Consider the following 11,162-nt stretch of genomic DNA (forward strand, 5'->3'; position numbering starts at 1 on the left):
GACTGGGCAAGTCCCATCCCCCAGCGTACGCAGCGCAGGACGGGGCTCCTTACTTCAGTCCTTGCAGGACTTTAAGCCGACCTTGGCCCCTGCGGTGCCGCTGCGGCTGGGGGCTTGGTGCCCCCAGCACCAGGACCCGCAGGGCAGCGGGCTCGGACGCAGCACGCGGCGCGTGGCAGCCGCCCCGGCTCACGGGGAGGGAGAGCTGCACGCGAGAGGCCCTGTGCCGGGGGTCCCAGGCACAGACCCACCCGACTGTCCCCCAACCCCGTCCCGGCTGCAGCAGCGGGTCCCTCCCGGCCCCCCAGGGAACGCAGGGCCAGGGCCCCCGGCAGGGGCTGATGTGGACTCCCCGCTCCCGCCCCACGGCCCAGTGCCCCAAATCTCCCATCCTGAACGTGGCCCAGTGAGCGAGAAACACCCGAGGCAGCAGCACCCGCGGCGAGGGTGGGCACAGTTCTGTTGGATGCGAAGAAACACACAACACCCCCGCAGAGGTTATCTGTACCGCGACAGGGAAAAGAAAAAAAACGGAGGGAGGTTGTTGACTTCCTAAGATGTTTTTCTTTTACTGGAAGAGTGGGAAGAGAAGTCCAGCGCCCGGCTGCAGCCCTCGCTCAACCCAGCTGCTGGGAAGGGGGTGCTGCCACCAGGCCAGAGCTACATTCGCGCACTCAGGGGCTCCCGCTGGCTCCTTCCGGAGGAGAACGTGTCCCTGTGCTTAAGGAATCAACGGTGACAGCGAGGGGCTGCAAGACAAAGCCACGCTGAGCGCCGGGGCCACATCCCAGGACTGTGGCTCTGCAGAGACTCGTGAGTCCCCGTCTCTGCTGCAGACACGTTCGTTAGACCTGAACTCGCTGGAGTCCCCGTGGAGGAGGGGGATGCGGCAGCAGCTCCCGTGGGCAGCTCCTCCGCAGGGCACCGTACGATGGCAGGGACACAAGAGCAGCCACATTGCCAGATGAGAAACCAGAGCGGTTCCGCTGAACACGTCCGCTGCGAGGAACGGCTCCGGCCACCGCGCTTCAGCGCCAAGCAAAAGGCAGGCAATGCTGAACACAAAGTCTGTCGCAAAGAGAAGCTGCGGCAAAGAGGCTTCCAAGCAAGCAGAGGTCTCCCAAAAGAACAGCGAAAAGAGAGAGTCTGGAGAAGCCAAGGAGAAATCCCCCAAGCCCTGTGCCAGCAGACCCCACGTCTGGCCACAAACACTCTCCCAGCACAACAGGGTCCTTCGGGCGAGCGCTTCACCCTGGGGGCAGAGGCCGTGGGGACGCTCCCAGACACAGCGGCTCTCGGGAGATGCTTCTGAGAAAGCAGAGAGAGAAAGGAGAAAGGGAGGGCTGCAACGGCACCAGCATGGCCGGACTGGAGGGGCTCTGGCACTGTGGGGGCTCCAGCCCACAGCACGGTCTCGCGCTGGTCCCGGCGATGCGGCTTCGGCAGCGTCACAGAGCAGACGTGGGTTTTACACTCCCGGAGCCCCGGCTCCGTGGACGCCTCCGCGACCGCCCCGAGGAGCTGCAGTGGAACCTCCCCATCCCCTTGCACAACCGGTCACACGCGCTTGTGCAGAACACTTGGGAGTTAGACCTTTGGATTAACTGTTTAATACACTTGTGCACATGTGCGTATAGCAAAGAGGCAACTGTGAATCATAAGGCTATCGAGACATCGGCAGGTTCTGGGAAGAGCAAAGGCCCCGCGGGAGGCCTGGGTGAACCAGGCACTCCCCGTTTCTCTGCTGCTTTTCGTCCCCGTTCAACACCCCAAACCCACAGCGAGGAGGGGAAACGGCCTCTTTCGCCCTCGTTTGCTGAGCTCGCGCACGGGAGAGCGGCCAGCCGGGGCACAAGAGAAGAAGAGCACGTCCGGGAGCTCCCTCCTGCCTGACGCCGAGGAGGGAGGGAGAATCCGGCGCCGGGAGACGCTTCGCTTCTCCCCTGCTCAGCGCGTGTTGCTTTCACGCGATGCGGGAGTCGCGGTGAAGGCGGCGCCGCGTCCGGCTGTCCCGGTGCCACGGGCCAGGGCGGATCCACGCCGCTGCTTTCCTGAGCTGCGCTCGGTTTTAGGGGAGTCGCAGCCCGCCAACGACAAGGTCTTTTAGCGAAAGGGACGATCAGCGGAGTCTCCATATATTAGTTATTCACGCATACGCAGGGAGCTGGGTCATCCTAGTTTTTAGGTATATCCATATATAAGGTGTACGTTGCCCCCCACATATTTTATATATCATATATATATCATATATATATATATATATATATAAAAAATTTTAAAAACCCTCCAAAAACCTAAGCTAGGAAATCTCAAATCCCAGGAGGGCTGTCCTCTCGCGCCTGTCCAAGGCCCAGGAGAGGGGCATCAGATCGAGTCTACGGAAACACGGACGTTACCCTCCCTCACCCTACGTCTGCCTGCCGCCCCGGGGGCTCAGTCGGCGCCCTGCGTGCCTTCCTCAGTCCCGCTCTGCCCCACGGCTCCTGTGCTCAGTTCTCCCAGGCTCTCCGCAGCATCCGGGCTGTGCGCCGGCTTTCCCGAGTGAAGGCAATCCTCAGCCAGGCGCGGCTCTGCCGGAGCAGCTCCCGCCGCCGCCTCGCCGCCCTCCCGAGATGGGTCCTTCAAAGGCTCCAACAGGTCCGTGTCTGCCCGGGGCGTGTGGGCACACAGGTCCTGCACCTTCTTGTTGAGGTCGTTGCGCTCCGTTTGCAGGGCTCGGCAGAGTTTCTCCAAGCGCTGGATTTTCACCTGGAGCCCCTCTAATTCTTTGTCCCGAAGGGTTTTCTGCAAAGAGAGAGGCAGTTCAGGATCTACCACAACGGGGACCGAGAGGCAGGGAGAGAGATGAAACCTCGGAGGGAAGCTCACAGGGAAGATACTTGTGATCAAGCAAACATCTGGCACTCAAAGGACCCAATGCTATCGTCACGGCTTCCTTCGTCCTTTGCCCCCACAGAGGCCAAGCGCCGCTGAGAATATCTGACATCTCCCCTGCGCCAATTACCCATCGCTTCTGCCACGTGGCAGAGGGCTCACAGAATCACAGAACGGTCGGGGCTGGAAGGGCCCTCTGGGGTCACCCAGCCCAACCCCCTGCCCAAGCAGGGTCACCCAGAGCAGGCTGCACAGCACCGCGGCCAGCCGGGGCTGGAATATCTCCAGAGAAGGAGACTCCACAGCCCCTCTGGGCAGCCTGGGCCAGGGCTCCATCACCCTCAGAGGGAAGAAGTTCTTCCTCGGGTTCAGCTGGAGCTTCCTCTGCTTCAGTTTGTGCCCGTTGCCCCTTGTCCTGTCGCTGGGCACCACTGGAAAGAGTCTGGCCCCGTCCTCCTGACCCCCACCCTGCAGATATTTATAAACATTTATTAGGTCCCCTCTCAGCCTTCTCTTCTCCAGGCTGAACAAGCCCAGCTCCCTCAGCCTCTCCTCGCAGGAGAGATGTTCCAGTCCCCTCCTCATCCTCATAGCCCTCCGCTGGACTCTCTCCAGTAGCTCCTCGTCTTTCTTGAACTGGGGAGCCCAGAACTGGACACAGCACTGCAGATGGGGCCTCCCCAGGGCAGAGCAGAGGGGGAGGAGAACCTCCCTCGTCCTGCTGGCCACACTCCTCTGAATGCACCCCAGGAGACCATTGGCCTTCTTGGCACCCAGGGCATGCTGCTGGCTCATGGTCAACCTGTCGTCCACCAGGACACCCAGGTCCCTCTCCACAGGCTCCTACCACCACACACAGGAAATCAAGCTGAAGGGAAAATAACAACACCCCCCCCCAAAGCCTGCCTGCAGTGAGACAGGAGCTGCCCTACACCCCCTCCTCTCCAGCCCAGCGCCCCACAGCACACCACCGCGCTGCTCCAGCTGCCTGCCCGCGCACAGCAGGGCCAGAGCCTCCTCACCTCTTCAGCCATCTCCAGCAGGGCCTTGTTGCTGCTCTCCCAGCGAGAGCGGTACATCGTGGTCTCTTTCTCCAGCTTCTTGATCTTCTTAGTCATCTACGGAATCGCGGTGACAGAAAGGGAACAAATAAGCCACAGGCAGAGCGCTGCAGGCAGTCACACCTCAGGTGTCCTCAAACGGGCACCCGCCATCCCAGCGCAGACAGCAAGGTTCTGCTCTCTGGAAACGTCTCCTTGCCGCGCTCCGGTCAGCGTCACCAGGGGCAAACACTGACCAGGCAGCAACAAACCAGGAGACAGGGCAGCGCTGATGGCTGATTTTAATACCAGCAAAGCTAAACAAACCTACAGAGCTGCGGCTCTTCCAGCTCGCGGAACATCGAGGAGAGACAGACAGGCAGTGCCTCCACCCACGCGAGCTCTGCGGGGCAGCAAAAGCATTACCCACCTTCTCCATCTCCTGTTTAAATGTCGTGAACACTTCACTGCTTTTGGAAAGGGTGTTCTGGAATTCTTCAAACTTCTCTGTGTAGAGAGCCAGCTGCGGGGAGAGAGAGGGTTACGGCTCCTCGCTGCTCACCACGGCACCTCCTGACGGCTCTCCCCAGGCGAGGGGGGACGTCAGCCAAGAACGGAGCCCGTTACCTTGCGACTGGACTTCACAACAAACAAACCGGCAGCGTGGAGCTGCTCTGCTAGCAGTGGGGACTGCAGAACGTGGAAAAATTCTTTTTTAGGGAAACATCCTCAGAGATGGATGTGTTCTGCAAACATCTCCTGGCCTTGGCAGGAGGTATTTGCTGGGTCTGATTCAGCAGGGTATGACCACACGACTGCTCCCAGTCCTGGGAAATGTGCTGGGGAAAACCAAGGCCCCTCTCTCCCAGAGGCAGAAGGAAGTCTCAGCTCGCCCCGTGCTGGCACGGGCTCACCAACACCAAACCGAGCAGCAATCCTGGCCCTGTGTTTTCCAGATTATGGAACTTGGTGTGGTTCCCACTGAGGGAGGAAGGAAAAAACCCAAACAACCAGGCTGAGAACAGAGAACGGGTAACTCACCTGCTGCTTGAGGTGGGTCTCCTGCTGCTTCATCAGCTCACACATCCTCTGCGACTCCACAGCTTCCTTCAGCAGCTAGGGAAGAGCAAGAGCAGTTACCTGGCTGCCACAAGGCAAGGCTCTCAGCAGGCCCGGGCATGGCTGGCGCTTGGCCTGGAGGTGGGAGCGGGCTGGGAGAAACACAAAGTGCAGAGCAGAGCTCCAGCCTTGCCCCCGTAGCCGCTGGGGAGCGGTCACTGCTGGGCACGCAGTGGGCCTGGGACGGCCTGACCCGATCTGGGCTCTGCACTCAGGGATCCGGTGGTAACGAGCTTCCACAGAGGGACAAGGCCAAAGGTAAAGCGCTCACAACCACTGGAGGACCGCTCTAAGACTTACAAAGTCCTTCTCCCGCTGGTGCCTCTCCTCGGCCTCCTTCAGCATCTCCTGTGCCTGCTGGAGCTTGGCGTCCACCAGCTGCTGCTGCAGGTCCTTGTGTTTGAACACCTTGTCAATGTGCTGTCGAGGGAGATGCCACCAGTCACCGACACGCTCCCAGTCCCTGCTGCCTGGGCAGCGACCCCAGGGGAAGGTCCCAGAGCCCAGAGGCCCCCCCTTCTCCCCTCCAACCGCAGGAACGCGCTCCGCTGGGCACCAGAGCAGCCCCGCACCAGGCCTCCCGCCCCGACCCACCTCCTCCCGCAGCTCGTACTGCTCAATGAGCTTCTTGAGCCGCTCTGCCAGCTCCATGTTCTCCTGGCGCAGCTTGGAGTTCTTCTCGTTGTGCTGCTCCATCTGGAGCTGGATGTCGTTCAGCGTCACCTGGAAGTGGGATGTCACCTCCTTCCGCTTCTCCTCTTCCTCCCGCGCACGCTGGACACCCTCCTCCTGCGTGAGGAGGGCAGAGACAGCAGGGACGTGTCAGCAGCTTCTGCGCTGGGGGGGCAGGGGAGCAAACTGCCCAAACCACGATGCTCTGAACCCGCCCAGCCTCCCGCTATTGCTTGTGTCACTCGGGAAGGGACTTTGGGCCTTTCCCCTCCCTTTCTCCAGGGATATTCACTGACAGAACACTTGGGCACTGCGCGTAACGATGGCGCAACAGCAGAATCAAAGCGCTGGCAGACTGTGGGCAATCACTGGTCAAGGTTTGCCAGAACGGCCCACAAGAAGCGACCCAAAGCGCTGGGGATGAAGCGGCTCTCGGCGCCGTGCCCGGGAGACACTTGCCTTGAGGGTGCGGTTGTGTCTCTGGAGCTCGCGGCACAGGCTCTCCAGCTTGCTGCGGGCCAGGATGGCCTTGCTGTGCTCACTCTGCAGGTGGTCCTTCTCTTGCACCAGCTGCGTCTGCTTCTTCTGCAAGATCTTCATCTGCTTTTGGGAGTTACGGTGCTCTTCCAGCTAGGAGAGGGGAGCAAAGGGCACAGATGCAGCAAGACAGACCATGGCAACAGGCTGTGCCCCGGTGAGAGGACGCAGGGTCAAAGAAGGGCTCTCTGTGCTCTGAGAGGAGGACAAGAGCTTTACAGCGCAGAAGATGCCCCTTCTGAGCAGAGCACGACAGACACAGAGCCCGAGGTCCCCGGGACGGGGCCTTTCTCCATCCTGAATCCCTGTCCTGCTGGAATCCAAAAGACTCGCACATTCATCCAGCACCTCCACGCGCGTGGTGCTCCAACGGCGCAGAGCTCTGAGCACAGGGAACACCCGAACACGTCCACTTCGGACACGCAGACAGTCCCACACCTCTGCTCTGCACCGGCTCCGCGCACAGCGCACATCTGGGCCTAGAACTCCTAGCTCTGGCTGAACGTAGCATCAGGCTTTGTGTCTGCTGTGCGGCTGAATGTGCACACGGAGCAGCACGGCGACTCTGCCAAACACGCTTCTCTTGCTAGGAAATCATCAGCAGAAGGGCAGCGACTGAGCGGGGGGGACAGGCGACGTATCCGCGCGGTGTTCCGTCCCCGCTGCGCCTGCCAAGTCACAGCTCAGCCCTGCCCGCAGGGAGAGCGGGACGCGCAGGCTCCGCACAACAGCCCTGGCCACAGGACACAATGGGCAAGAGATGCAGCTTCCGCGTTAGAGAAGCAGAGAGAAAACAGATCTGAAGGCCTCTCACACGCAGATTTGCCAAAAATACTCCGGTCTATGCTTACACTTCAGCAAACGACAACGCCTGGCTGGGCCAAGCAACACCAATCCTCTGATATTGGGACATCCAGCGCTGCAGAGATCCCAGAACGGACACTGCAAAGCTACATGTGTCTTCCTGGACTGTCCCTCTCAACATCAAGAAAAGAAACCCACAGCCACCTTCTGCAGTGTCCTCCCCCCAGCCCCAGAGCCTGGAGCGAAGGCATAAGCACTCACCAGCTCAGCGTATTTCTTGCACAGTGCTGCTAGCTTCTCCTCTGGCGTGCTCAGGGTGTTCAGCGTCTGCATCAGCAAGGTGATTTCTTTGCCTGGAACGAGGCACAGAATTTAAATAAATAAATAAATAAAATAAAAATCACTTACACAGAGCTCTGGTTCGTAAGGGCAAAGACAGGAGAGACGAACCAGGTCTCACAGCCGTGCCTGCCCTGGGCTGGAGCTGCCACCTCCAGTGCCTTGGCAGGGCTCTGCCCCACAGGTTTCACCGCACACACGCGGTGCAGAGCCGAAGCAGGCGGGGAGAGACCTGGTTTGCAGAGCGGGAACCACCACTGGGCTGGCTAGGGAGAGCCGTGTCCAGCAGAGGAGAAACGCGTGGCCCCGGAGCAGTCGGTGCCTTTGCAGCGCTCGGCACGCTGCCTCCCATCGCAGGGAACACAGCGCTGTATCGCTCCCAAACGCCGCCGCGCACCACGCACCCAAGGCACTTCTTCCCCCAAGGGCAATTAGCAATTAGTGGAAAATCGATGTCTGCGCTGAAGCTCTCAGGCTGGCAGCACAACCAGAGCAGGGAACCTCTTACCTAGGCCCTTGGCTTTCTTCTTTTCCTGAGCCTTCTTCTGATCCCGCTCCCCACACTCCTCGCTGGGCCGAAACTCTTCAGTCCCCTTCGTGTTTTCCTTCTCCCCGTTCATCTCGGGGCCGCCCGTCTCCTGGTCCCCGTTCCTCGGGGACTCGCTACGACACTTCTCGGCTTCCTCCGGCTCCGCGGGCTCGCTCTGCCCGCCGTCCTCGCCTGGACCCTCCTGGCTGGCATCCACACAGTATGTGTTCAAGATGTCCTCAAGCTGCCTGCTCAGCTCTTCGGAGACGTCTCGCATGGCAGGCCGGGAGGACTTGGTGTCCTCCTGCGCCAGAGGAGCTGCGGGAGACGGGAACACAAAAGCATGAGACCTCCCCCTCACCGCCGATTCTCTGGTCTCTACCAACACACGGCAAAGCGAAGGTTTCCCCAGCACCCACCGCAGCGGGGCTGGCCAAACTTCCAGCAACGCGAGCCGCTTTGTTCTGGCCGCGTCTCCAGCCAGCTGCCCTGACAACGCAGGGGCATTCCTGACGGCCTCTCTGCTGGGCACCAGAGCACGACCAAGCCCCTGACATCTGTCAAGAGCAAAAAATCCGCCCCCCCCCCAATCCTCTAACGAAAGCAGGTTGTGTGTGAGCTTTCCCTCACAGGGACTGCCTGCTAGCATCCCCGGAGCCGGGCTTTTTTACATTACAATAGCTATTTAAACCCAGGTTAAGCCTCTCTCCTCGTACAGAAGAGCAGCTCTGCGATGTGTCGTGTCCCCAGCAGCAGACACTGAGGGAAGGAGCAGGCACACAGCCTTCAGCACGCTTCTTTGCTTCCAAATCTCCTCCAAACGAGAGACTTGCAGCAGTTCATTATTAAACTAACTCTACACACTCTGCATTTGCTACATCCCACACCTACCGGGCAGCAGACTACAAGGCAGGGTTAATTTTAACCAAGCCCCTACTCGATTAGACGTGGCTTTCGTCTTCCAGAGAATAATCCTGATGAAGTGCCAGTCGCAGGGCAGGTCCCTCAGCGTAACGCTGCCCCGAGCAGAGAGCAGTCTGACACCTTCTGAATGGGACCCTTAAGGTCCAAGCAACGACAAACAACCCATCATCTTCAGGTGAGAATCAACCCCACGCTGTGGTCGGGAGGAGGTCACTACGTCAGAACGGTACACGCACAGAAACGGGAAGAAACCGGGATTTTCTGCCCCGGAAATCACCGCTGCTCTTCCACAAGTGAAGAGAGCTGGATGCAGCGGCCCATCCTCCCACCGAGGAAGCAACACCCCGGCTCTTTCCAGGCTCGACGCCCGCCCTCCCCGCGCCTCGCTGCTGCCCGCACAGCCCCGGGGTCTCCCCACCTTCCGGGGGTGCCGCGGCCTCCGGCGAGTCGCCCTCCCCCAGCACCAGCCCGCTGCTCGCTTTGGAGGAGGCGGTGGGCCGCGGGGCTGCTTTGGTCTCCCCGCCTTGGTTCTTCATCGCGACTTTTCTCCCTGCTCAGTCTTGACAAACCCTGGAGAAACAGAAACAGCAACTGCACTTAATTTTAAGAAGTAACAGTTTGGAGGATTTCAGGAGTCATCAACCCGGACCAGGCAGGACCGTGTTCTTGGCAGAGGCTGCCACCGGCGGCTCCGCATCGAGGAAAGCACCATCCCGTTGCTGATCTGTGCCTCACCGCAAAGCTCTCCGTATCGGGACAACTCCCCTGCCAGCCGAGGAGCGCTGGAACTGGCCCCTCCTAGAGCACGGCGGCATCTCCCGACTCGGGCAGCGCGCTGTTTTCCTGATCCGCTGGACACAACCCCCCCAGCCCTGCTGCCCTTCCCCTCGCCCCCCCTGCGTTTTGCGCCTGGATTTCACAACTCGGAGGGGCAGAAACCCCCTCCCTGCAGAGAGAGACACGGAGACCATGAGCCAGCAGCGTGCCCTGGGTGCCAAGAAGGCAAATGGGATCCTGGGATGCATTAGGAGCAGTGTGGCCAGCAGGGCGAGGGAGGTTCTCCTCCTCCTCTGCTCTGCCCTGGGGAGGCCCCATCTGCAGTGCTGTGTCCAGTGCTGGGCTCCCCAGTTCAAGAAAGATGAGGAGCTACTGGAGAGAGTCCAGCAGAGGGCTATGAGGATGAGGAGGGGACTGGAGCATCTCTCCTACGAGGAGAGGCTGAGGGAGCTGGGCTTGTTCAGCCTGGAGAAGAGAAGGCTGAGAGGGGACCTTAGAAATGCCTCTAAATATCTGCAGGGTGGGTGTCAGGAGGATGGGGCCAGACTCTTTGCAGTGGTGCCCAGCGACAGGACAAGGGGCAACGGGCACAAACTGAAGCAGAGGAAGCTCCAGCTGAACCCGAGGAAGAACTTCTTCCCTCTGAGGGTGACGGAGCCCTGGCCCAGGCTGCCCAGAGGGGCTGTGGAGTCTCCTTCTCTGGAGATATTCCAGCCCCTGCTGGACGCGGTGCTGTGCAGCCTGCTCTGGGTGACCCTGCTTGGGCAGGGGGTTGGGCTGGGTGACCCCAGAGGGCCCTGCCAGCCCCGCCGTGTCGGGATTCTGTGAGCAGAGCCCAACACCGCCTCTGGCTGCAGCGGTGCGGGAAGGGACCAACCGGCGCCGGTAAGGGACCGGGCCCACAGCCCACCCTCGCTCCCTCCCCGGGGAACGGCCCTGGGCAGGGCCCAGCGCGGCCACACGCAGCAGAACCGGGCGCACGGTGCCCCCCCCCATTCCCCTCCCCCTCCCCCCCCCGCCCCGGGCGCTCTTGATCTTCCCGCCCTCCCCCCCCCGTTAACGGCCACCGTCCGCACCGACCTCCCGGGGCGCGTCCCCCTGCCCCCCCCGAGGCGTTACGCACCGCCACGCGCCTGCCCCCTCCGCCCCCCCAGCACCGCAGTGACGTCATGCACGCACCCCTGTGGCGTCAGCGGTCTGACGCAGGTCTCCCCTCTCTCTCCTCAGCCAATCAGCGCGCAGGCGGCGGCGCCCCGGTACATCGGAGGGAAGGGGTGGAGGGGGGAGGACGGAGCGGCCCCCTCCCCGCGGGCGCGGGCTCGCCGGTGCCGGTCCCGGTCCGCCCGCCCCGCCCGGCTCCCCCGCGCTGAGGGAAGCGGCTCCGGCCCGGGCCTCCCAGCGGCAGCGCACTGCGCATGCGCCGGACCGCGCCACCGCCCAATCAACGCCGGGGCGCCGCGGGGCCTGCCGGGAAAGACCGGGGAGAAGCGGCAAGCGCGGCGGGCGGCCCCCCGCGGACTACAGCTCCCGGCATGCCCCGCGCGCGC

The 11,162-nt window shown here is 61.5% G+C and overlaps 1 protein-coding gene across 1 annotated transcript; it reads right to left on the reverse strand.

The window, feature by feature from the left end:
- Positions 1-1,587: 1,587 nt before the first annotated feature.
- Positions 1,588-11,009, reverse strand: TXLNA (taxilin alpha). The gene is made up of 11 exons (XM_075438078.1): positions 10,795-11,009; positions 9,257-9,408; positions 7,894-8,232; positions 7,308-7,399; positions 6,165-6,335; positions 5,628-5,822; positions 5,334-5,453; positions 4,956-5,030; positions 4,345-4,437; positions 3,897-3,992; positions 1,588-2,784 (listed from the first exon to the last, which is right to left on the reverse strand). Exons 2-11 carry the CDS (start codon positions 9,372-9,374, stop codon positions 2,434-2,436), a joined length of 1,650 nt encoding a protein of 549 aa, XP_075294193.1. The 5' UTR covers positions 9,375-9,408; positions 10,795-11,009; the 3' UTR covers positions 1,588-2,433.
- Between the last annotated feature and the right edge of the window lie 153 nt (positions 11,010-11,162).

Source organism: Opisthocomus hoazin, chromosome 17 (genome assembly GCF_030867145.1).
Source record: "Opisthocomus hoazin isolate bOpiHoa1 chromosome 17, bOpiHoa1.hap1, whole genome shotgun sequence".
NCBI classification, from domain to species: domain Eukaryota; kingdom Metazoa; phylum Chordata; class Aves; order Opisthocomiformes; family Opisthocomidae; genus Opisthocomus; species Opisthocomus hoazin.

Excerpts from the sequence above, each read along its gene's own strand:
- TXLNA (XM_075438078.1), bottom strand. The coding sequence starts at position 9,374 with ATGAAGAACCAAGGCGGGGAGACCAAAGCAGCCCCGCGGCCCACCGCC. Across the intron at positions 6,336-7,307 it reads GCAAGAAATACGCTGAGCTG|CTGGAAGAGCACCGTAACTC; the intron begins GTGAGTGCTTAT and ends CCCCTCTCCTAG. Across the intron at positions 5,823-6,164 it reads GACACAACCGCACCCTCAAG|GAGGAGGGTGTCCAGCGTGC; the intron begins GCAAGTGTCTCC and ends CTCCTCACGCAG.